At 38.1% G+C, this 26837-nt stretch overlaps 1 protein-coding gene across 1 annotated transcript; it reads right to left on the reverse strand.

The window, feature by feature from the left end:
- Positions 1-272: 272 nt before the first annotated feature.
- CCDC168 (coiled-coil domain containing 168) lies at positions 273-26176 on the reverse strand. The gene is made up of 5 exons (XM_011933857.1): positions 25807-26176; positions 25650-25683; positions 25517-25559; positions 9933-17436; positions 273-9617 (listed from the first exon to the last, which is right to left on the reverse strand). The coding sequence occupies exons 1-5, from the start codon at positions 26035-26037 to the stop codon at positions 354-356; spliced, it is 17076 nt and encodes a 5691-aa protein (XP_011789247.1). The 5' UTR covers positions 26038-26176; the 3' UTR covers positions 273-353.
- Between the last annotated feature and the right edge of the window lie 661 nt (positions 26177-26837).

Below are 26837 nucleotides of genomic sequence, written 5' to 3' on the forward strand. Positions count from 1 at the left end.
ACCCATACCAATACCACAAACAGCAAGGACATCTCTATGTGAAGTCACGCATTTTATGCGTCCCAACCTATTGGTTTGCACCTTACCATATCTGATGTATCCGTTTCTGATGAAGTCTGGTGGTTCCTGATGAAATGGTATGCAAAATTGCCAGAGTCAGCAAAAGTGCCTGGACTTTCTAAATTGTTAATGGCAAATAACAAATTTCAATCTATCACTAGAAGATTGGATTACTTTCTATCTTTATATAAAAACACTTCACGAGGAAGCCATTGGATATTATATGATTTTATTAACAGAATATCACAATAGCGACCAGCTGTCCATTTCAGAGGAGTTTAGCTATGGTAATGTCATCTGCGAAAAACTGTGGTAAGGGACCCCGAGAGCGACCCCAGCAACTTTTTTGAGGAACTCCATATATTCCAAGAACTTGAAATCTTTGCCACTAGGGGAACTCTGAAGTTTCTTTTCTTTAAGGTTGCAGGGGGAATAGTCCAGCGAATGGTTTTGGGTATAACGTCCAGTGAGTCTGCTGGTACACAGGCAAAAAAAAAGGGCTGATTTTGTTTTCTTTCAGAATAGAAGTTGATATCATTGTGATGAGGTTTTGATGTTGATTTATGTTTGCTTTGGAAACAATCCAGTCTTTCTGAGTCATAATCATACACTCTCTTCTTTCTGTCACGTTTCTCTTTACTGTGTGTGTAACTGTAATTGTGGTCCCAATGACTGTTGTTCTTCCTAAATAAATCAGATCTGGCCTTCTTTCTTTCTTTGCTTTCTGGGTGCATGTGAGATGTGCCTTGTTTTTTTGCAAGATGTAATTTAATATTTGATTCAGTTAAGGAAGCTAAAGAGTAACTTGTTCTGCTCTTGGTAGTCCATGGAAGTTTCTCTTCCCTGAGTGATACACTAGATGACCTAGACTGATTTTCCACAGTATTTAATGAACTATGACACAACCAGTCAGGAGATTTCATTTTGAAAGATGATCCATATTTCCTGCTTTTGTGGGACTTACAGGAAGGTGAGGTAATAATTAAGGTTTCCTTTCTGCACTCTCGAGTACAATGGGAACCTGAATCTTCACTGTAAAATGATTTCAAATCAGTTGTGATTTTGTAGAGATTTTCCAAAGGAATGCCTGTCTGTAATTCAAATAGAATGTTTTCTGATTCCTGACTTAAATAAGTGTTGGCTTCCAGAAACATACATTCCTCACTCTCACTTACTTCAAGACATGAACATTTGTCCAAGTCAGCTGGACTCTCAATATCTGTCTGAATATCAATAAAATCTTCAGAAATTTGAGTTTCATGTGAAACAGCTGAACCAGTAGCATTTCTCTGGGTCCTTAAATCAACAGATTCATATGTATTCCTTTCTTGAAACCATACGTGATGTTGCTTGTTTTTTTCTGGAGTCACATGGAATTCTGATTCTGAAAGAACTTGAGGATGTTTCTTCCTCGGGCTGTGCAGATCACGGTCAGAAGCACACACAAGGGTTGCCTCTGGGAATTTTCCCATGAGTGATGAGTTTTCATGGGGACTTTGCTTTTTGAAAGAAATATGTTGTTCTAACAGTTCTGTATCAATGGAAAGACTACCACTTTCTCCACCAGCATCTACTTTTTTACACATTGCAATTGTGTTTAACTTACTATGTTTGGGAAGTACATTTGGCTTAGGGAACGTACTTCCAACAGGAAGCCCCAGGAGAAAACGAAGGTATTTGTATTGTAAATCAAGATCTATTTGATGGAGAGACTTTTCCTCAAAAAGTAACAAAATTCTGTTTTGTCGTTTTGGTCCTGCGAAACCAGGATGAATACAGTTAGATAAGGGTTTCTTTCTCTCACGAGCACTGGTCATTGCATAAGATTCTCTTACAATTCTGGGAAAGGCTTTCATTTGTATCTCCAATGTTTTCACAGAAAAGTGCATGAGGAGTTTGCCTTTTTCTTTTACTGAGTGCTTTTGGAGGGTATGAGGCAATAGCATCTCACTAGCAGAAGTCACTGAAGATGTTCTGTTTTCTAACTTATTAATGCTCTGTGGTTTTGTGATTGTCTCCTCACCACCACTTGAAATTTCAACAGTCAGTGTCTTCATATTGCTGACAAGAGGTGAATCATTTTGGTATTTATGTTTTGAGTTAGGTTCTATGGTATCAGTGCCTTCTAGAGACATAAAGCTCATTGTCTCTAGCTCATGTCTCGAATAGAACCTCCAACTGTTATCTTTTAAAATAGTCCCTTTTAGATAAAAGTTGAACATTTGTAAAGATTTTCTTGCCATCTCTGGTATCAGGTTCAGTTGTATTTCAAGTGCTTTTGACTCTAAATGTTTAGTAAGCTTATTTCTTTCTTTGGGAGTAAACTGTTCTAAAAGGGGTTTGTGCTGCAGTTTGGGATATATTGCTGTTGATATTGTATCTGGACCCTCTGGAAAAGGTGGTGACTTCAAGTTGTCAGGCTTATAGGCTTGTATGTTACCCAGTTTATCGGAAGAAACTTTGTCTTGGATCATATTTTTAACCTGGGATTGAGAGATATCTTTGGTTGCTTCACAAATGGGAAGTAAATGTTCTGCATTTGTACTGTCTGCAACTATTTTGACTTCATTACTTTTAACTTGAGGTGGTATGGGCACAGTTCCTGGGAAAGCTTTTTGTTGCTGAACCTTCTGTGTGCTCATATCCCATACTGGTTCACTCTGATCCCTTTGCTTGGGTAACTTTGGATCTTCAAGCATAGATGGACACTCTGTGGGTGTCAGAATGCGTTTTGGAATCTTTTCTTCCTGCTTGATGATATGTAAGTCTGGTTTTTTAATGATCCTTGAGACATCATGCCCTGGAACAATCTGTTCTTTTGTTTGTGCCTTTAAGTATTTTTTATTCATTTCACTTCTGAGGTTTGCTTCTGATTTGACATCAGAAAGTTTCTGCATTTGTTGTTTGTCCACTGCAAAGGGCTGGGGATCTTGTGGAACTATGTTTGTAAAATTCTGATCCCCTTTTACAATTGTTAAAGTGTCTCTCTTAAACATTTCCTGGAATTTGGTGTTTGGTGATTTTTCCTGGAATTTAGAAAGACAGATTCTCTTTTCTCTTTCTCGGTTTGTCTTAGAGTCAGCGTGAGGTGAACGCATCATGGAAATAGAAAGACTTCTGATAAATATTCCTGAGACATCCTTACTCCACGAAACCATGTTCTTTAGCTTAACATCATACTCTAATTTCTTTCTGTTGCTTGGTGTACCACGCCCTGTGATATTAAGCATCTGTGGAATTGGGTGATTCTGGATTTTCATAGTTAAATATTTGGTGCTCAATTCTCTTTTCAGATCTCTTATTGTTAATCTGCCATTCTGGTCTTTACATTTGGGAGAAAGAGGAACATATGAATAAAATGAATCCAAAACATTTCTTTGAAATAACTTTTGTAGTTGAATGCTTTGTTTTGCATTAGATGCTTCTAGTTCTTTTTTCTGCTTTTGCATGGTTAGGTGGCTATTCTCCCTTTGAGTGATGACCTGAGTCTTCATTTGAGATTCCTCTGCCTTTAGAGATGGAAGATGCAGGTGTGCACTACTGCTTGTGTCCATTCTTCCTCTCTTCTTCTCCAGATTGGCAGTCCTGGCCTTGTGCATCTCTGTTTTCTCTTCTTCCAGATGTAAGGCTCTGTTTGCACCTATTTTTAATTTCCCTTCTTTCTGATTCACAGTAGTATCATTGTCCATTTCTATTCTTTTATGCTCTAGATTTATATTGGTGTTTGCATCTGTTTGATCTTTTTCCTCCAGATCTCCTGATTGAAATGGAAAAGTCCAGGGAGGGAATAGGGACTTTGGAAGCAATTCCAGAACACCTTCCTCTTGTTTTGAAATGAGCAATGTCTGCTCCTTTCCCCCTTTTGAACGGTCAATCTGTGTCATATTCATGTGCATTCCTGGTAGCATCTGTAGGCTGGGGTGTGCTGTTGTTTTCTTGTCCACATCTGTTTCTGATAGTGTCTTCTGCTTTCCACTTTGAAGTGGAAACTTAAGAGAAAGGATAGTGTTTGGCCTGGTCTTGCGTCCATGTTCACACCGTCGCATCACTTGCTTTTTCATGACAATATCTTGTTCTTCTATATTTTGGGGGGCATTCCAACTGATGACGATACTTATTTTTTTGAGTGATCCCTTTGTCTGTGGTGCTAACACTTTGGGAGAAAACATTTTGCTGATTTTTTCATTACTTTGTACTTCTTTCCCTGGCTTATCAAACTTACATGAACCTGCAAGTTCTGGAGATACTTTTGATGAAGTTTTTTGCTGGTGAGCATATCTCTCTGAAACAGAAAATCCTTTTGAACTTGTAGGGGTGCCAAATGTGACATACAGTTCCTCAGATATTTTCCTTAGCGGTGAAACTGAAGCCTTAGGACTGATTTTATGGTTTAAGTTATCCATTATTTCAGTTTCTTGCTGAGTGTTTTTCCCTGTAAAGAGCCATTGTAGCCTTTTCCCACTTCTTATGGTACCAAACCCTGTGAAATAAATGTCCTCATCCTCTGAATTTAAAACTAACCGATTCAAATCTCCTTTTGACCTGACTCGTGAAGGTTCGTTCCTTTGCTGGATGCTGATCATGAAGTTTGCCATCCACTGTTGCTCTGCCTCTGGGCGGGGCACATACTGTTCTGCTTGCTTAACAATGTTTTTATCATCACCTTCAACTGAGTCTCCATTTGCTATTTTCTGGATATTTGAGGGTACGTGGAGATTTTGCTGTGGACAAGATGATCCTGTAATTCCTGGTGTGTCTTTGTCTATTTTGTTCCCTGAATCCAGATAAAGAGGAGGTGCTGATGATACAGAAAGAAAAGTCCTTGACAGAACCACACATGCTTCGTCTTTATCTTTGTGTACTTTTTTCTCCGGTTTGTTAATATTCAACACTAATTCCTTTGCATTAAGGATATGTGACATTGGTGAAATCCTTGGCTCTTGGCAGTGTATCCTGACCGTCATATCTATCCTTTTCACTTCAAGCCTGTTTGCTTTCTGTGACCTATGTGGTTTTCCTTTTCTTACATCACCATTCCTTGCCTCTGCATCTGCTGTTTTCTCTGTATCTGGTAATGCTGATGGCATTAGTGGAAGCAAAAAGGATGTCTTATCTCCAAGCCTTTCTTCATCTGCATGCGTAGCTCTCCCCAGTTTAAGGTTAGATGGCAATGGTTTGGAAAAGAGCATGCAGTTTTTTCTTTGAATCATACCTGGTAGTTTATCTTGACCTTCATGTTCCTTTCGTCCTTGCCCTCCAAAGTTCACGTGCAGTTCTGTTCTGTGGAGCATACAGGAACGAGGTGACTTTTTTGACTTCAAAGTTACATCTGTGCCTCTCATATCGATTATTTTTTCTTGGTTCCTCTCTTCTTTTTGAGGGACATGTTGCTTTTCATTTTTAACATCTTTTGAGATATCACCAACAATGGACTCTCTATGCAAAATAGGTCTTTTAAGCCTTAGCATTTCATTATCTGAATGTGTTTCTTTATCCAATTCCAGTTGAGACAGGGATGGCAATGAAGTGGATTTGGTCAGAACCGCACCTGGTTCAGCTTCACATGCCTGCGTCTTCTCTTCCTGATGTTTGGGGAATATTATGATGTTTACTATTTGCACATCATCCTCTTCCTTGTTCTGCGACACATATTTTCCTTTCTGTAGAAAGATTAAAATGCCACTAGCAATTGGCCTTATATATGTGCCTCCCTCAGTATCTGGTGATACCTGGAGTTTTACTAGGGGAAAAGAGGATCTTGTTAATATTGGTATGCTTTCCTCCTGGAACCCAGCACTCATGTTAGGGTGAAGTGGGGAGAATCTAGAAGGACTCTTAGACAACATGACATCTGGCCCACTTTTAACTTTCTGGACCTTTTCCTCCTGCGGCATATGTTCCTTCTGCGGCATATGTTTTGCTTTTTTGATACTGCTTAAACTATCATCAATTGGCTGCTCACATTTTTCCATTGTATCTGATAATTCCTGGTGTGTTGATAATGAAGGACAGAATCTTGTTACTCCTCTCATGTGTACGTCTTTTATTCTGGGATTCCATTCCAAGTGAGGTGGAGAAAGAATAGAAGCAGAGAGTTTATTCTGAACTACATTTAGATTACTTTCATCTTCCTGCATAATTTTCTCTAGTTTTTTATTGCTCCATTGTGGTTCCTTTCCATGCAGTAAATGTTTAAAAGGTGATTTCTTTCCTTTCAGAGTGATACATATGAGGCCCATTATGTCTTTCACATCTACTATATTTTCTCTATCTGCCTTCTTTTTCTGTGGAAAACATTTTGATTCTATTACATTACTTAAACGTTCTCTATTAACTGACTCTGTAAATGATACTAGTCTGACATTTGATGATGCCTGGAGCTTTAGTGGTGGAAGGCAGCCCTTTAGAATTCCTGACTTACCTTTACCTGCTTTTGTTCTTGAATTTGAATTACTATGTGATAGAGACGGTAAAGAAGTACACAAGTTTGTCAGTTTCATACTTGATTTCCCTTTACCTTCTTGCATCTTGCCCTCTTGTTTTATAATGTCCAACAGCAAAGGGAATTCCTTTATACTAACTATGTGTGGCAGTGATGACTTCCTTGGCTTCAAAATGATGTTAGGGCTTTTTATTCTTTTCACATCCATTCCTTTCACTCTATCCTTCTTCTCTCCCTGTGATATACGTTGTTTTGTCCTTTTAACATTACTTGAAATCACCCCATCAATTGTGTCTTTATTCAATTTGAAGTGAGGTAAAGAAAGAATAGACTCACATATTTTTGCTGCAACCAAATCTAGTTCACTCATTCTATGTTTCACATTGACCATTTTCTCTGTCACGTTCCACTGCATTTCTAGTCTGTTACTTGGGGCACCACAGTCACTGGTATTGAGTATATGTGAAAATACTGATTTCTTCAATTTTGAAGTTCTTCTTTTGTGGCATATCACGCCTTTCCTAATAACTTGTTTTACGCTATCCTTCTGTCCTTTACTTTCTTGCAAAACAGGCATGGATGCAGAAAGAGAATGTAATGTTACAGGTAGACACACTTCTTTTTGTACCTTTTCATTTGCCTTATGTGTTTCTATCTTCTTCCCAAGTCTTAACTTGGGTGAGCTATTATTTGATATTAAATCAAAGACCTGTACCCCATCTGATGATTTCTTTCCTTTTGGAAATAAGAGACTTGGATATTTTATAGTTTTATGGTATGATCCTAAAAGCAGCATTTTATCTTGTTTTTTCATCTGCCTTGGAGTACTCAAGGGCATAATCCATTCTAGTCCATTCTTAGTTATAGTGCTTAGTTGATCTTCAGAAAACAAGTCTAGTCCTGGTGTCCGGCTTGAAAAATTACCTCCTTCTGATAATGTTTCCTTTTCCTGAGGCATTAAATGTTGCAGGAGACAAGGATACTTTTGAGGGTAAGATATATGCTCCCGAAAGTTCTCATAGGAAATTGGTAGGTACTGCCATTTTTGGCCTGTTTTGAGTAAGGCTTGTCTTTCTTTACTGTTTTGAGTATATCCAACTATGACATCCATTTGTTTTACTGCTCCTCTAGTCTGTGAAATTAAATAGTCATAATGTGGAATATCTATAGCATCTAATTTCTCTTGTTGCATAGATGCATTGAATTGAAATAGATCTGTTTTGGAGTGAGATGCAGGCTTTGGAAGAGCCTCGTATGTACATTTTTCTTCCTGCTCTGCCTGTCTTGGAAAAAGCAAGCCAATTCCTTTTGTATTTGAAGTGTGGTACCCTAAACTATCAACTGCCTTTAATGCTTTCTTTACCTTTGGTGACTTAATCTGAAGTATGTCCATTAGAGAGTGAGAAACAGATGCTGGAAAAGCTTCATGTGTACTTTCTTGTAGATATTCTTTTCTTCTTTTAATATGCAGATTTATTCCTTCTGAACATGGAGGTTGATCCACTAGAATACCTACTTTGTGTGATGCTTTCTCTACCATTGGGCTTAAAACTTTTGAACTCATGATTTCTTCTGCTGAGTCTTCTTTCTTGGGATTTTCAATATGAAGGTGATGCAATATGCAAGGGAAAATGGATTCCAGAACTTTCTGTTTATTCTGATAACAATTACTTAGATGCTTCATCCTCAATTTTTTTGAAAAGTCCATTTTCTGTCTATTTGATTTTAATGTAATATCCAACTTTGATTGCTCTTTTCTGCAGAGATTTTCATTGAAACTTTCAGAGATGGTAACGTTTTCTTTTCTTGTTGTATTCACTGTCTGTTTTAAGCGAAGAGGGTCTTTATTGAGGAAAGATTCAGAATCCAGAATACTTTCAGGAACATGATCTGGATTCACCTGTTCTTTCTGCACTGCAGGCACTTTGTTCTGGACCTCTGAATTCGTATAAAGAAATTTCTGTCCTTTAGAACCTACAAAGATAGCAGTTTCCTTTAATCCTTCTCTTCCCAGTACATGTGAACTATTTTTTCTGTTAATGTACACATCTTCTTCCTCAGCTACCTTTCCCGTGTTTTCCAAATGAAGAGGTTCCCTAATGGGGCAGGCCATAGACCCCAGGTTTGTCATAGAAATATCTTCTTGTTTCAGCAATTCTTGCTCCTGGCAAGTCTTCTGTTGAGAAGTATCCAACTCTGTAAAAAATACATTCTGTCCTTTTGAGTTTAGTGGAACATCTAGTCTCTTTGATTCTTCTCTCTCCCATGGAATTGAAACTGAATGTTTGGCAATGCCCACATCTTTTTCCTTTGTTCTTTGTGCAATGAAGAATTCGAGTTCTTCATCTGTTCTAACTCGTGGGGCATCAAAACTACTGTAATTGATTTGTTGTGAACTAATCCTTAACGGTCCAATATAGTATTGGGATATGTCTTCTGAAATGCTTTGGTGTTTTTGTTCGTTTTCTCTAATATCTTGTTCCTGTTTTCTAAGAATGTTGGATGTATCAGTACATTCTGACAATGACCTTTGCATTTCTTGTAGCGGTTTCTCCAGCTTTAGCTGTGGAAGAATGCATGCCCTGTCTTTTGACTCGTCTTTCTCCATTTTTACTTTTGTAAGCTTTTTAATGCTAGACACATAGTATCCAGAGTCATAAACAGCCTTTAGAACTCGATGTACTGCATTTTTACTCAGCTGAAATGACTTCTGCTGCTGGATGTTACTTCTCAGTTCTTTTTTATTGATTGCGGTACCATATTCAAGCAGCTGGGAAACTGGTATTCTCTTCGCCTTCAATTTTATCTGTTTGGTATGCATAGTACTTTCCACATCAGCTGTCTTTGCCTTATCTTTATGTCTTATGATTTTAGGAAAAATAGATGTGTAGGGATTAGGATAACTCCAGATAGTTCCTGAGACACACAGCTCTTGCTGTTTCTTTTGCAGGGCAAGTGTCTTGGGATCTGCCCTTGTTTTCCAGTCTGCAGTTTCAGATTCTTTCTTGTTTTCAATTTGAAGTAGATGTATCTTAGAGAAAAAAACAGATTCTGGATTAAACTCTTCTGCAACATTTATCTTTGCTTCTTCATCTATTAAATCAGCTTCTGTTTTCTGGGGAGTGATGTTCCTAGAACACACTGTATTCATTAAAGGTGCTTCTGTTTTGAAAGGACCAGGCTCTCTCATTTGATTTGCTCCAAACTCAGACGGCTGGATATCCTGTGGAGCTGTTTGAAACAAAACCTGTTGTCCATACCCTTCCTTCTCCCTCACTTTTGCTTTGTTTAGGGAATTTCTTGTTTCAGAAGATTGTTCATATATATCCCAGGTACTAGGTGATTGCTCCATATTTATGCATAGTAGATGAGGTATAGAAACACATATAGATTTTAGCTCTGCATTTAATGCAACTTTATTTCTCTCTACTTCTGTCTTCTGGGCTTTAAAGTTCTGTTTCTGTTCCTTATTAACGTTTACAATAGCATACCCTGCAGTATTAAGTGATTGTGAAACTGCTGATTGCTTTGCCTGCAAAGGTCTACCTTGGGAACTTGACCTGTCAGCTATTTTAAGGCTGCCATTCTGTCTTTTAATTTCTTCTGAAGCAGGCGAATGCCTGCCAACAGAATCTGGGACAATTGCTGCCAAATTACAGAAAGCTTTTTCTTTGAAAACAGAATGGCCAATGTTCTCTTTATCATATTTACTTGATATGACATCATCTGTTGCCTCACTGAGTTCTGCACAATTATCTGATTTCTCCATCCTTGGGAGCCCAACTTTGAGACTTTCTGTTCCATTTTTGTTTTTTTCTATTTTTACATTCTTTTCTGAATTCCCTTTGTAAAACTGACTTTTTGAGATAAAAGGTTCTCCCAAAAGCACATCTTCTGATTTACCAAGATGAGGATCCTTTCTAAGATGTGTATTTGCCATGAAGTTTTCTGCGTAGAATGGATCCATTTCTGTGAGATGTTCTTGCTTCTTTTCCCCACTTTCTCTATCATGTAGTTTTGTTCCCTTTACCAAGTTGCAAGTCCTTCTCTTGTCAGAACACCTTGCTATCCCTTCAGCTAGTGACTCTATTTGTGTTGGTTGTGTATGACTTAACCCTGATATTCTCCTGTCTATCTCTGTTTGGAATCCGCTTTGGCTTTTAATGTCAGAGGTATCTGGAGTGAAGGAAATGGTATTTGGAAATGTATCAGTCACATTTTCACCTCGCCACATTGCTTTCAGTTTGGTTTTTAAATTGGATTCAAGTTTCTTCCTATGTTTTGTAGTAAAGTGTCTATTGATTTTATGTATCTGTGAAATTGGTGATTTCTTTTCCTTCTTAGTTAAACATTTGGGATTCAATATAGTTTTCCTTTCTGATAACTGTATTGTGTTTGTCTGGTTTTTAGAGTCAGATAAAACAGGCATAAAGAAATCTAAAGGACCCAAGGAGCTTGCAGCTACATTTTCTTGTACCTCTTCCTTTTCCTCTGTAGTATGACCATCCAGATTTTGTTGGTGTGTTCTGTTAGACAGACTGCCCCTTGCTGCTGTATTGAATAAGAGTTTATCAATCATTGATTTGGATGGTGGACTCTTAGCATATTCAGCGCCACTGAGTAATGCCTCTCCTATACTTGTGTACCATTGCCTCCCTTTCATCTTGTACCTACAGCGGTGCTGTTTTTTCTTTCTGTGGTTTTCTGTAGAATGTCTTATGATATTCAACAACTGTGAAATTGGTAGTTGCTTTGTCTTCAAAGTTACACGTTTGGGACTCGTTATACTTTTCTTGCTTATCAACTCTAATGTATAGCCCCAACTTCCATATTCAGATGACATGAGACTGGAGAAATCTAAAGGTTTTAAGACTGTTCGTAAGTTTTTTGGATTCCATGCAGTTTTCTCAGAAATAGAACTATCCCATTTCCTTCTAGGATTTTCATCCCAAGGGGTATCATGTGGTATTGAACCAATCTCTGATTTCCCTGTTTTGGGAAATGAAGTCTTTAGACCTACCACACATTTTAATTCTTCTTGCATATGAGGACTCTGTTTCATCATGTAACCAGAAATAGGCTCTAAAACAGTTTCTCTAAAGTGTGTTTCTTGCTCTGTTTTTTGCATTATATGAGACAAATTCCAAGAACTTCTGCCTTCAGGACTCTTCGGTTCAGATCCTGATTTGCAAGGGTCAGGATCTTTCATTTGATGTGTACTGAAACTGAGGTGTTGACTATAGCATGGAACTGATTCTGGTAACATTTTTTGAGTATTTTTATCTTCCTTTTCATGTTGTACATTCATGTTCATTGCATTGCTAGATTCGCTTTCCATATCAGTCAAATTGACCTTCTGTGTCTCCCCACCATGTGGTGAATTCTGTAACTCCAGGATGGTTGCTTGTAGATCTTCATTAAACTCTGCCTTTTCCCCTTTACCTGAATTGTGCTGTTCCCCCACACCTTTCCTATCAGTTGGTACACCACGTTTTATTGCACCAATTAAAACTTCACTGTTTAGTGGGTCCTCTGATTTTAGAGGAAGAAGTTTTGAATTTAATGTACATACTGTGCCATTTTGAATCCAGAGGCGTTTCTTTGTCTCCTCGCCTTGTATTGGCTCTGCAGGCTGAAGTTGTTGTGGGACATCTTGTTTGGTAACAAACAGAATTTTCCTTCTTCCTTGGTCTTCTAATTTGTGAAAGTCAAGATCCTTCCTCTGACCTGAATGGAATATGAAATGTTGCAGGTGCTGTGGAATTACTTTTAACAATGCCTCTGGTTCCCTTTCTTCTTGCTCTTCATCTTGAAGACGGGTTTCTTTAATGTTATGTGAAGTAATACTATCTTCATGTGGAGATGTATCTTGCTTTACTTGAGTAGAACTGACTCTTTTTCCTCTTAGCGTGTCTTTCTCTGTTTCTACCTTGCCATACTTGTTAATGTCAGGTGTCATAGTCGGGAAAGCATATGTTTCATCTGCTCCCTTTTTGCCTTGATGCACTTCTTTCATTTTGGTTGTCAAGTTACAGCTCAGTTCTTTTCTACGGTTTGGACCAGCACCAGCCTTGATATTGAGCATGTATGAAATTGATGGCTTCTTTGCCTTTATAATTCCACATTTGGGATTCACTAAAGTTTTCATGTCTGAAAATTGTTTTAAGTTTCTCTTCCTTTTAGGTGTAGATAAAGCAGGCATGCAGGAATCAAAAATCACTGTCTCTTTCTTTTTACTACCAGCAGCTTGTTCCTTTTGATGGCTAGAATCAGATGAGATACCACCTTCTCTTGCATAAAATATGATTTCATCAACTTTTGCTTCCCCTGACTTTAGAGGTGAAAGCCTAACATAACTCTCTACCTTTTCAAATTGAAATTGATCCAATGTAGGGCATGAAGTAGACTCCAAAATAGTTTGTGTAAAATGCTTTTGTGGTTGTACCTGAATATTTGTATTTCCTGGTTTCTTCAGTTCCTCATCTGATTTGACAAACTCATTATCCTTCTGATATGCATTGAGTATGAAGCCATGGCTATTCTCCGGAGTCTGTAAAGCTTTGGGAGGTGGAATCTTATGACCCACAGGGACTTTTATGTCATTTTCTGTTTTGTTGACTTTTGGTAGTTCTTCAGCTTCTAAAGGACCCATTTGGAGACTAGTCTCTAAAGTAGTTTGTTTAAAACCTGTTTGGTGCTGCAAACGTTGTCCATTAATAGGTAGCTCCATTGTTAAACAGTTCAGCACTGGGTCTGATTCAAGATGGATTTCCTTCATTTGACCTGCATCAGACCCCAGCTGCTGGCTCAGCTGTGGCGCTGCTTCTAATAAAACTTTCTGTTCCTCTTCCTCTCTATCTTGCAATTTTTCCTCTCTGTCATGGGATATACTACTCTTAGCAAAGACATCAATGTATGTCTTATCTGCTGTTTCTCCTTGCTTTAATTGAGACGCAGGGAGACAGAACTCTGTCTGCAATCTGCCATGCATTGGAGAGCAAAGGATATTTACACATTCAGGTACAAATCCTTTAGTTTGATTTAACTTTTTAAATTTGGTCTTAAAGTCTAATTCTGATTTCTTTCTGTGGCTTGTGACACTGACTGTCTCTGAGATTGATGGCTTCACAGCCTTTGTATTTACACATTTGGGCTTCACCGTACTTGTTGTGAGAGAAAATGTTACTCTCTTTTTCATCACTTTAGAACAAGATAAAACAGGCATGCAGTAATTGAAAGACTCTAGCGAAGTTGCTGGTAAATCTTTTGGTATTTCTGTCTTTTTTTCTGCAAAACAGTAACCCATTTCTCTTGTATCACTTCCATTACTTGGAACATCACTTTCTCTTGTTTGGTTTAAAGGGTCTCCAATCAGCAATTTTCCTGATATTGGAGAAGGCATCTCTGAATGTGCAGTGCATTTGCAGCCTGTTTGTGTTGTTTGAGTACTCTTCACATTCTCAACATGAGATGGTTCCATTATGGGAGACACAACAGACTTCATAATAGTTTCTGTGAATGGTATTGGTTGATGCATTTCTTTCTCTGTTTTAGTCTCCTTAGCTAGATGTGCATCAAGTCCAACGTTCCAGCTATCATGCAGGACTGCTTTTGGTAGAGTTTCTTTAACACCTTTTACTTCATCTTGCAATTTAGCATCTAGTATGATTTGGGATTCATTTCCCTTATTAATGAAATATGGATACTTTTCTTCCCTTTCAATTTGGGATTCCTCTTGGACTAGCTTAATATGACTGTGATTCTCTGCATTTAATCTGCTATGCATTCTAGTATTAGGCAAAATAGACATATGAGGGTAAATAACATTCAGAAGCATACCTGCCACAATTTTATCTTGCAGTATCTGTTTAATTATAATTTCAAAATTGCCTCCCATTTTTTTCTTGTGGTTTGGAGTACCACATATATTGATACAAGGCATCAGTGAGATTGCTGGTTTCTTTACTTTCATAATTACACATTTGACACTGAGTGCACTTTTTGTTTCTGATAATTTTTTTTTAATTTCCTGCCTTTTAAAATATGGTAAAGTAAGCAAGTGGTTATTGAAAGACCCCAGGGCAACTGCAGGTAAATATCTTTTTACATCTTCCTTTTCTTCTACAATATGACTATCCATTGTCTTTTGGAGGTTTCCACCAAATGGGACACTATACTCTGTTGTTTCAATTAAAAGTTCACCAACTGGCAAGTTCTCTGGTATTGTAAGTGGATTCTTTGGATCTCTGGCACCCTCTCTGTCTGTAAGTCTATCTGTGCTTTGCTTCACCTTCTGAACTTGAAATGGATCCATCATCAGGCATGGACTAGTCTCCAAAATAGTTTGTGTAGAAAGATTTTGTAGTTGGATCTCTTGCTCTTTATTTGGGGCTTTACTACTTCCTGAACTGATCCGTTCCATTTCAAATTTGATGTATTCGGGCTTTTGGTTTAGATGTACGCTGAACCTGAAGCCTTGTGTCAGCTCTGAATTTGCTTCTTTCTCCTGTTCCTTTCTATCACATTTTTGTGGCTTTTTAAATGTAGAGCTGTTATCAATGTATTCTGCATTCTGTGTTTCCTTCTTACCTGGTAATTTCTCTTTCTTTGATGCTGAATGACTGAGCCTTATTATTCTTAATGTATCAGCCTTGGCTTTTAATCTGCTATGTGTTTCTGTATCAGGTAGTTGAGAAATGTTAGTGTAAGTGGCATTGTGAAATGCATCAGACGTTTCTTTATCTTGGTGCATATTTGTTATGTTACTTCCAGTGTTGCATTCTAGTTCCTCACTTTCACGTAGGTCACTGTCTTCTGTAACATTAAGTATCAATGGTGTATTTTCCTTCAGATTTACACTTTTTGCACTCACTTGAATTTTTCTGGCTTCTAATTCTTCACTGCTTTTATGCATTTTGCTTCCTAGGGAAATGACCAAATGGGCATTTGACAACTCCAGAATAAGTTCCAAAAAATCTTTTTGTTTCTGTGTATTTTCCCTTGGAAAGCACCTTTGCATTTTTGGTGTACTGGTTGGTAACTCCTCTCCATTTGAAAGTTGAAGACAGGAATTCTCTGAACTTTGTAGGTCCTCCTGTATTTTCATTCTATTGTTTGATTCCATTTCGGGAGAGAAAACAAGTTTCTGCATAGGTTTTGATATGGCTTCTTCTAAAGATATCTTGTGCTTTGGAATATGCAGATCAAATGGTTTTTTACTATTTGGAGCATGAAATTCTGTAATACCAATTCCCTTTGCTTGAGTAATTGAGTCTTTAAGAGATTCTTTACTCTTCCCATTTGTTTCTACTAGTAAACAAGGTGCTTTTAGTTGAACAGTGTTGACCATGAAGGATTGTTCTAGCTGAGGTAACATTTTTGGTGAAATATTTTTTAGTCCTTTGTTTTCTTTGTCATACTCCTCTTCCTTTTTAGTAATATCTGAGATTCCTGTCTCCTCAAGAGGACCTGCATAACTGATTTTCTCTGTATCTGGTGACTCATTTTGCTTCTGCAGAAAATGTCCACAGTTTATTAAACTCAGCATGACTTTCAGTAGTTGTTTTCTGGAATAATTTTTAACATAAGGCAGAATAAGCTTGGAAATAGAAATAAGATGCAAAGCTATATCTGATATGTCTTTCCTTTCATGTAATTCTTTCTTCTCAGTGTTATTCTTGCATCCTAACTCATTCCTATTTTTTAACGTGTGACATACTGTGATTTGAAATACTTGTGAAGTTGGTGTTTTTTTGGCTTTTAGAGATGGAATGTTAAGACTGAGTTTGCTTTTACTGTCTGGTGTTTTTCTTCTATTTTTCTGCCCTTTAATGGTAGACAAAAGAGGCACTGAGCTATGTACAGAATCCTGGTTTAATTCTGGTGAAACAATTTGTTGCTGGCCTTGTGGTTTTACACTCCTTAGTTGTGGCATATCTTCGGTAACTAAATTTGGATTCAGAGTTAAAACTAGAAATTCAGCATTCTTAAAAATAGTGTCTTGCCCCTTAATTGAATATTTAATCTTGTTTGAATTTATAAACCAAACAGAATGCTGATCCTCACCTAAGTGCTCATCAGACTCCAGGCCCTTTACTGAATATTGTGCCTCAACAATTGATGGAATTTTAACAAAATGTTGGTTCCTATCCAAATCTTGGGACTGGAAGGAGTCTTGTGTGCTGCTAGAAAATGGCTTCCTCATCACATCTTCAGGTTGGGCAAAGTTGCTGGCCTTGCTATCAGGCTGGCTGTTAATTGATTCTTGGTTATGATTTATATATTGGGTTTGACTAGTAAATTGGGCTTCATAAAGACATTGATTCTGAAAGGCATTTTGTCCTGGAAAAGAATCCTGTGCTTGGACAGAAATAACCATTCCAACAGAAGGTTGAGTCTGATTCAAGGGCTCTTGAGATCTTGAGCACTGATAAGTAGTTCTAATCCCTAACTTAGTTTTGGGTTTTGAAGGAATTTGATTTCTCACATTTTCTTCCAGAAGTCTAACTTGATCTCTAGAAAGAAATAAGTGGGCAAGAGGGCAAGGTGCCACATCTAGATCTTCAATTTCTACAGCTAATCTAGAGGCTGAAAAGCTAAGATCAGTAGAAAATTCTGAATTTTTGTTTTTGTTGGTTTTCATCATTGAAAACAATTTCTTGGAGGAAAATTGTATTGTTTCACATTCACTGTCCGGATGCTCTGTATGGCTTAGATACATTTCCTCTACTTCTGAATAAAACAATGGCAAAGATGAGCTGATTCCATTTGAAGATGGCACATGACTTCCACTAGAGTGACTTACTTGATCTTCACTTTCACTAGTACCTGACCGTATTATTTCATGTGAGAATAACATTCTATCTTCAAAGTTACATTCCTTTTCTTCAGATGTAAGTGATGAAGTAATTATTTCCTCTGAAAAGGTACCAACTCTGAAATATAAGAAAACAGTGTACAAATGAATACTAGGATATATTTCATATAAGAATTACCTTCCAGATTCAAGAAAATGCAGCATAGTGTATGAAAACAGATCAGTATAGCGATAAATTGGAAAACCATTATCCATAATACAAAACAATTCATTATCTAGTTCTTCTCACTTAATAAACTAATTGACTGAAAAAGTGAAGTAAATCAATTATATATCTCAGAGAATATACCTCAGCATCTCTAAAAGTCTATTTTTGACAGGAGTGGGTCAAAGTTGCTGGATTAACATTATATTCCTTTACAAGGAACATCTCTTCTGTTCTCTATATGAAAGTTTTCACAAAAAGAAAACATTCTTAAAAAAATAAAAAAAATTGTTATGGAAATGTAATATGTACAACAGAAGAATACCAATAGTATAAACTAACTGTCTATAAATAAATCCAGATTATGTTAACAGTTCTTTGGGATCAACAGAAAAGCCTACATTTTAGGGAAGCACGTCTCAGTACAATTTTGGGCTGGAGTAACGATCATGGATGATGTGAATTTGCCAACACCCATGTACCTCAAATGATTAGTCTCAGTCTAAGAAGTGCTCAGACCAACAGCATCAGCATCATCTGCTGTGATAGTTAATTTTATTTGTCAATTTGGCTGGGCAGTGATGCCCAGAGATATGGTCAAACATTATTCTGCATGTTTCTCTGAGGGTGTTTTGGATGAGATTAACATTTATATCAGTGAACTGTGAGAAAAGCAGATTGTTCTTCCTAATGTGGGTGGGCATGATCCAATCAGTTAAAGGCCTGGATAGAACAAAAGACCGATACCTCAACCCCCTGACATACTCCAGCAAGAGGAAATTCTGTCAGCAGACAGCCTTTTGACTTAAACTGCACATTTTAGGCTTGCTAGTCACCATAATTGCTTGAGCCAGTTCTTTAAAATATATCTCTTACTCTCTCTCTCTCTACACACACACACACACACACACACACACACACACACACACACACACATAACCTACTGGTTCTGTTTCTCTGGAGAACCCTGATAATACACCTGGAAACTTATTTGAAATGCACATTCTTTGGTCCCATCCCAGCACTATGGTATCTGAAGTTCTGACGGTAGGGTCAAAAAATCTGAGTTTTAATAAGCTCTCCAGCTGATTCTGATACATGATAAATATTGAGAGTCACTGTTTGATGGATGAGCAAGCCTAAAATCAAAAACTGAAATTCATATAAACTAGGTGAGATCATTCTAGTAGCCATTTGTTTGGGGAACACAGATTACCTCTTACTTTACTGTAAGTGTGACTTTACTTTTAAATACCCCTCAATCAAAGTAGTGAAGGCAGTATATGAAATCCATCATGATCTACTCAACCGCAAAAAATTATTTATGCTAAATGATTACTTATAGAACTGAGAATTAAAAATGAAATGCTAAGTCTCACAAATGACTGAATGGAGCTCCTCTTGGCCAAGTGGACCCCAAAGAAATCTTGAAAAATGAATTCCTGACCATGATGGGATGGGAGGTCAGACAGGCCTTATTATACTACCTCCTTCCCTCGCTACCATTAGGCTTTCTTTCCTAAGGGTAAACAGAACAGCCCTTTGGAAAGGCTTGCACCATCCTTGATATCAACCAATGACCTGATGCTGCCCCTCACTTCTGCTTTCAATGAAACAACCAGCTAGCATTCCTTCCTGATAAGAGACCACCAACCACAGAGTGGTTCTGCCCAGTCTAGGGAGGATGTGCAGTGGGGGTTTTCATGTCCCTGGCTTCACCTTTTGATGTCAGAGGGCCAAAAACTCCATGCTCATATCATGCTAAAGCTGCCATTTTCTGAACATGAGTTCCATGGAGAGGAATGAAGCTCAATTGCTCATGCACACATTTCTCCTTTCATAAATATTCATGATTCCTCCTACAGCTTATTGACTATAAGTATTATCCACCTCATTCAGCATGATTTCCTGTCTTATTCTTCCTGCCCTCCAATGGCCTGTGTCTGGCTTCTGACAGGAGGCTATGCTTCCCAGTCTGTCAGAATGGCTATCCTACAGGCTGCAATCCTTTATGAACACCATCATTCTTTTCAAAACCATCATTCTTCAGTTGACACAATGAAATCTCATTAATCTGGAGTCGGTTAATTAGAATTTGGGGTATTTTAGGCTATACTAATGATTTTGTTTTTTCCTAGATAACACAAAAATATTAGGTAAATATTTAAAATATGTTAGTTTTCAAGTTCTCTCAATTTTTAGAGCACTTATTAACCTCTAATATATAGGCTATTTTATAGGCTGAATTGTGTTTCTCTAAAATTCATATGTTGAAGTCCTAACCCCAGTATCTCAGAATGTGACCATATTTGTAGACATGGCCTTTAAATAGGTTATTAAAGTTAAATGAGGTCATATGGGTGGGCCTTAATCCGTATTTGGAGATAAGGCCATCAAAATGTGATTAAGTTAACTGATGTCTTTATTTAGTGTGGGGCCCTAATCCAATATGACTGGTGCCCTTGTAAGAAGAGGAAATTTGGACACAGAGACACCATGGACATGCACATACAGAGAAACAAGCATGTGATGCACATGTGTGTTTATTGCAGCACTATTAACAATAGCAAAGACATGGAACCAACGCAAATGCCCATCAATGATAGACTGGATAAAGAAAATGTGGCATATATATATCATGGAATACTATGCAGCCATTAAAAAGAATGAGTTCATGCCCTTTGCAGGGACATGGATGAAGCTGGAAACCATCATTCTCAGCAAACTAACACAGGAACAGAAAACCAAACACTGCATGTTCTCACTCCTAAGTGGGAGTTGAACAATGAGAACACGTGGACACAAGGAGGGGAACATCATGCAAAGGGGCTTGTCAGGGGGTGGGGGGCAAGGAGAGGGACAGCATTAGGACAAATATCTAAAGCACGCTGGGCTTAAAACCTAGATGACAGGTTGATAGGTGCAGCAAACCACCATGGCACATGTCTACCTATGTAACAAACCTGCATGTGCTGCACATGTATCCCAGAACTTAAAGTAAAAAAAAAAAGAAAGAAAAGAGCATGTGAGGACACAGCAAGAAACTGGCCATCTGCAAGTCAAGGAGAAACACGTCAGGAAAAAGCCTTTCAGCCTTCAGAACCTTGAGAAAATAAATTTCTGTTCTTTAATGCCACCTAATTTGTGATACGTTGTTATGGCAGCCCCAGCAATCTAATACAGACTGTATACACATCTTTGTTATCTGCTCATTACTTTTAGTATATAATATTTGGTAGTAAAGTCCGTTCTTCAACTAAGACAAAATTTCGGGTTGGATGATCATGATGTCTACTCTCCAACATCTGTTCTACCTCAGATTATTAGGCTCAGTCTAATATAGTAATCCCATTTCTGAGTGATTAGTTTAGGAATGGGCATGATCTAATCCTAACGTAAGAAAATGCTAAAGCAGGCTGGGCAGGGTGGCTCACGCCTGCTAATCAATTCCAGGTCTTTGGGAGGCCGAAGCAGGTGGATCACTTGACATCAGAGTTTGAAACCAGCCTAGCCAACATGGTGAAACCCCAACTCTACTAAAAATACAAAAAGTAGCCGGGTGTGGTGGCATGCACCTGTAGACCCAGCTACTTGGGAGGCTGCGGCAGGAGAGTTGCTTGAACCCAGTAGGTGGAGGTTGCAGTGAGCCAAGATTGTGCCATTGCACTCCAGCCTGGGCAACAGAATGAGACTCCATCTCCAAAAACAAAAACAAAAACAAACAAAAACAAAAACAAAAAAACCTTGCAGCAAACCATTTCCCAAAATTCAATAATCCAATGTAAGATCAGCAGTTCGCTTTGCTCATTGAGACTATGCCTCGTCAGCAGAGTTCTCTCTAATTTCTCATGTCACCTTCTGACATGTAATTTATTTATTATGTTGTCGTTTATTGTCTGACCCTCTCTCACACCCACACACTGTTTTATTTGCTGATGAGTCTCAAGGGCCTACAGCAATGCCTGACACAGAGCAGGCAATCAGTAAGTATTTGCTGAATGACCATCTCCACCTCCAGGCTTCTGATTGCTAACAACAAACTGACCCAACTCTTTCCTCAATTTCAGTGAGGAGAAAAAAATCCCTCATACACAAACCACTCGTAGATGTGACTGATTTTAGTGAAAGACTTGGAGGCAGAAGCAGGAGAGAGTTGACTACAGTCATGCAAAGGGCTCCCATTTAAACATTGGGTACGTCTCCCCATTTGTGAGATGTCCTTTGGCCTCTCCCCACCAAGGAATCTTAATTGGCCTTTGAGATTTTAAAAATAACTCCTCCTTCTCCTAGGAAAAGAGTGACAGTACTAGAGCCATGGTAACCAGTACCAGAATCAGTTGTCAATCAATCAATGGCAACCCTGTAGTCACAGTAACAAATAAACACCAAGTCTGCTTCTAAACTGTTTTATCTGTCAACGATAACTCCCTTCAGGAAATGCACTTCTGAAACCAACCAGTCAGTAACAAGTTTAAGCTTTGAGAGTCAGGTGACTAGTGGCAGACTCTCACTCAAGCGTGCGTCTATGGATAAGTCCAACCCTAAAACAAACCATTCCCCAAAATCTGATATAAGGTCAGCCGTTTGCTTTGCTTACTGAGACTATACCTGGTCAGGTCGAGTCCCCAGATTTCAGATACTGAGTGGTGGTCTCATCCTTTATGCCACTCAGTCCTAAGCCTCATACCACTACACTTGCAACTCCCTCTGGTCTGCTCCCCTATGCCCCCCCCGCTACCCCTTTCTCCTTTGTCCTATTTCATAAGCAAGATAAAATCCACTCCATCTCTAATGCAGTACATTTTAACCATTCTGATGCTTAGGTTTCGGCCAATATACCTTTCTATTTCAAAATAATTTATTAAGATGCTGTCCCACTATTTCCAATAGCAAACACATAGAACCAACCCAAATGCTCCTCAATGATAGACTGGATAAAGAAAATGTGGTACATATACACCATGGAATACTATGCAACCATAAAAAGAACGAGATCATGGCCTTTGCAGGGACATGGATGAAGCTAGAAGGCATCATTCTCAGCAAACTAACACAGGAACAGAAAACCAAACACCACATGTTCTCATTCCTAAGTGGGAGCTGAACAATGAGAACACATGGACACAGGGAGGGGAACAACATACACGAGGGCCTTTTCAGGGATGGGGGATGAGGGGAGGAAACTTAGAGGACAGGTCAATAGGTGCAGCAAACCACCATGGCACACGTATCCCTATGTAGCAAACCTACACGTTCTGCACATGTATCCTGGTTTATTTTTGAAGACATTTTAAAAAATTAAATGAAATAAAATTATTTGAAGGTGTCAATGGTTAAAAATAAAATATGCTGTTCCAAACATAGTTCTTTTCCAAAAAAAGAATTCACATATATAAAATATATGTGTGTACGTGTGTGTGTATATATATACACACATATATATACATACATATATACACATGTATACACACACACACACACACACACACACACACATATATATATATATATTTTTTTTTTCCTTTCTAGCTGGAGTCTTGCTTTGTTTCCCAGGTTGGAGTGCAGTGGCACCATCTCGTCTCACTGCAACCTCCGCCTCCCAGGTTCAAGCCATTCTCAGCCTCCCGAGTCATTGGGATTACAGGTGCATGCCACCACACCTGGCTAATTTTTGTATTTTTAGTAGAGATGGGGTTTCACCATGTTGGCCAGGCTGGTTTCAAACTCCTGACCTCAAGTTATCCACCCACCTTGGCCTCCCAAGGTGCTGGGATTACAGGCGTGAGCCACTATGTTACACATATTATTTCAACTAATCGTCATGATATTCCTAAGAGGTAATTCTTCTAATCCTTAGTTCAAAAATTAAAAATAAAATAAATAAAATGGAGGTATAGTGAGTTTAAGTCCTTAGCCCAAGGCCATGCCATCATTAAGAGGTAGAACTACAGGGCTGGGTGCGGTAATCATGCCTGTAATCCCAGTGGTTTGAGAGGCCAAGGCAGGTGGATCACCCGAGGTCAGTGGTTCAAGACCAGCCTGGCCAACATGATGAAACCCCATCTCTACTAGAAATACAAAAAATTAGCCAGGTGTGATGGTGGGTGCCTGTAATCCCAGCTACTATGGTGGCTGAGGCAGGAGAATCACTTGAACCCAGGAGGCGGAGGTTGCAGTGAGCCGAGGTCGTGCCATTATTCTCCAGCCTGGGCAACAAGAGCAAAACTCTGCCAAAAAACAAAACAAAACAAAACAAACAAAGAGGCAGAACTATGATATAAAGCTAGACCTTTTTTAAATTCAAACTTTGTGTTTTTTCACCATAATATGCTGCTGCCATAGGAGCCATATCTTTTCTCTAATCCTTTTCCTTCAACACCACCCCCAACCTCTTCTTCTCAATGAATTTCCCTTAATGTTCCCTAGAAAGATATCACCCAAGGATTAACTTCTGTCCAGGCAGGAAGGGAATAATAGGACACAGGGATGGAAAATCTTTAAAGTGTTCTTGATTCTGAAGCTGAAAATCCTTTTTCTTCTCCATGTCTTCTTGTGAATTCCTCTTGCCTGTTAATCCTCTGGTTTTGAATTACATGTGAATCTTGGGTCACCAAGCACACCTAACCCCTGTAATATCTCAAATGCTGACTCTTGGTCTGTCCATTTGGACTTATTCTGATTGCACTACTGACATGCTGTAGCTTGTGCTGGCATTCCTGGTTCCCAACCGGCCCTGACAAGGGTTCTACCTACTCACACCTCCAGATATTGTTACAGCTTCCCAAGACACTCACCTGAGAACTAGAGTTGCTAGTACCCAATACGACAATATAGCAACCAGATTAAAAGAATAAAGTCCTTTTATACCTGACAAATAAAAGAAATTAGAGGAACGTCAAGTAATCCTCTGATTCACACAGCGACTAATCACACAGTGACTAGTGATCTAGCTGAAACATAAAACTGTGCCACTCTTATGTGTAACCACCACTAGTGGTTATTATCTACAGAATTGAATCCGGGCTTCTTAACATGGTATAGAAAGCCCTTTATGACCTGACTCCTACCTACCTCTTCACATTCGTCTTCCACTACTTCCTGACTCAACCTCAACATTCCAAGTAACTCTGAAATAATAGTAATTTCTTGCACATTGCTGCTGTTTCTGTTCATGTCCTGGAATGTCTTTCTTACCCTCCTAAACCTGTGTCCTTTTCGGGCTAATGTTCATTAATCCTTTAAAATTCAGCTCCAGCATAACATTCTTCGTGAAGCCATTACCAACGCCCTAGGCTGGCTTAGGCATCTCCTAAATGTTTTAATATTTCTGTCACTGTGTCACCATACCACAAGGCAATTTTCCTGTATGAATACATCTTCTCCACAAGAATATAAGCTTCTTGAGAACAGAGACTGTCTTATGGCTTGAATCCCAGTGTTTGCGTCCACTTTATAGTAGATATCTAATAATTGTTGAACGGATTTCAATTAAAACAATTAAAATATTGATAGCAACAAGATTCGTGATTATGTCAGTATTTAATCCCTAGTACGGAGATAACTTTACAATTCTGATAAATTCTGATTTTACAAACTCCTTTCATGTCACTCATGCAGCACCTAGCTCAGTGTTTGCTTGGTCCACAGTAAGTGCTAAATAAATATTTTTTCAGCTGAACTGTAAGAACTGGTGTATTGGAGAGAGTGTTAGAGTAGGAAAGAAAGTCACTTATCCTCTTCAAGCTTTATTTTCCTCATCTGTAAAAACAATAATAATAATACTACCTACCTTCAAGGATAATTTCAATAATATACAAAAAGTCCTTAACACAGCTTGGAGCATAGCAACCATTTAAAGTAAATGTTAGATTGAATCATGATGTTGAACAGCTAGGAAAACCGTTCTCTGAAATTCAGAAGTAAAGGCATTTTGAATAGAACACAACCAACTATTTCATTTAGCTTCAAAATACATATGTGATATATCACATACCTTTCTCCTGAAGACGGATTAATAACTGACCAATTCTCTGGAGCTGAGTAGGAATAAAAAAGTCACAGTATCAATGAGAAAAGCTCAGGATGAACAAGTTTTATATTAAAATGTGAAATTGTATAATACTTACCAAATTTCCTGCTTTTCGGGCAACTGTCTTCCCTCTATTTTAACGGAAAAAATTGTTAGAGGAGTAATCTGAGTATCAAAGTTCAAAAATTTTACAAATTATTCTTATGTCTGATTTTGAAAACTAGGGAAAGGGGAAATCAACCATTTGTTCTTACCTCCCGGACATCTGAACTACCCTTTTCAGGAAGTGTGGACTTCTTCCAAAAGGCTGCACAAGCTTTCATGAGTATTATTTCAAAAATAATTCCCAGTAAAATTATAAAGAAAATTGCCATCCAATCATTTTGAATAATCCAGGACTCTAGAAATTCCCATAATGTCACAAATGTATTATCTTCCAGTTCACCCCCTACCCGTTTTTTAAAGGAATAATATTGCTTTGACATTTTAATGTCATATGTGAAAGAGACTGGTGTCTCATTCAGAAGTCCTTGATTTCAGAGGCCCTGAATTATAAAAAGTTGGTATGCCCAACTCATAACCATGTGCAACGTTTGGCCAGTGCTTCTTGGTGTCTTATCAAGTGTGGCAGTGACTGCTCTGGCCTAAGTTAAGTGAGGTACGTGTCATAGTGGGTATTTAACTGAGCTCACATCAACTTTAGCAATAATGAAAGTTCATAGGTAAGATATGTACACTGTATAAGTAGTTTTTAACTAAAATTTAAAAAATTACCTTCTCTTAACTTCATAGAAAGCAACATAATTCTATCATGGATTGTCACTGCCCTATTATAAACATAGAATAAATTTGGATTGGTAGAAAGCATTTGATATAACCATTTCTATTAACACCATGAATAGTGTATTTTATGCTTCTTTGTGGTCAGGAAAATATAGTCCTTTCTTAGAATGAATATAGATTGGGTTGACAGGTTTAGCAAATAAAAACATTAGATGCCTAATTTAATTTGAATTTCGGAGAAATGTCAAATAATTTTTTTAGTCTAAGTATATCCCATTGCAACTATGTAGAATGTATGATGACTTGTCTTTTACGGGCCTGATTTTTTTCTTAAAATAGAACACATTTTATATTTCTTTTTGCTAGCAGGGTCCATTGGCACCATTCCCCTCCAACAATCTATTGATATGCTGAAAACTAAAGTGTCTTTGGAATAACCTCCTGTTGAATTTCCTTTTCACCCTGTCTACAGTGATTTCAAGGAGCTACTTGTGATGTCCTT

This window comes from Colobus angolensis, unplaced genomic scaffold (assembly GCF_000951035.1).
Source record: "Colobus angolensis palliatus isolate OR3802 unplaced genomic scaffold, Cang.pa_1.0 Scaffold13, whole genome shotgun sequence".
Lineage (NCBI taxonomy): Eukaryota > Metazoa > Chordata > Mammalia > Primates > Cercopithecidae > Colobus > Colobus angolensis.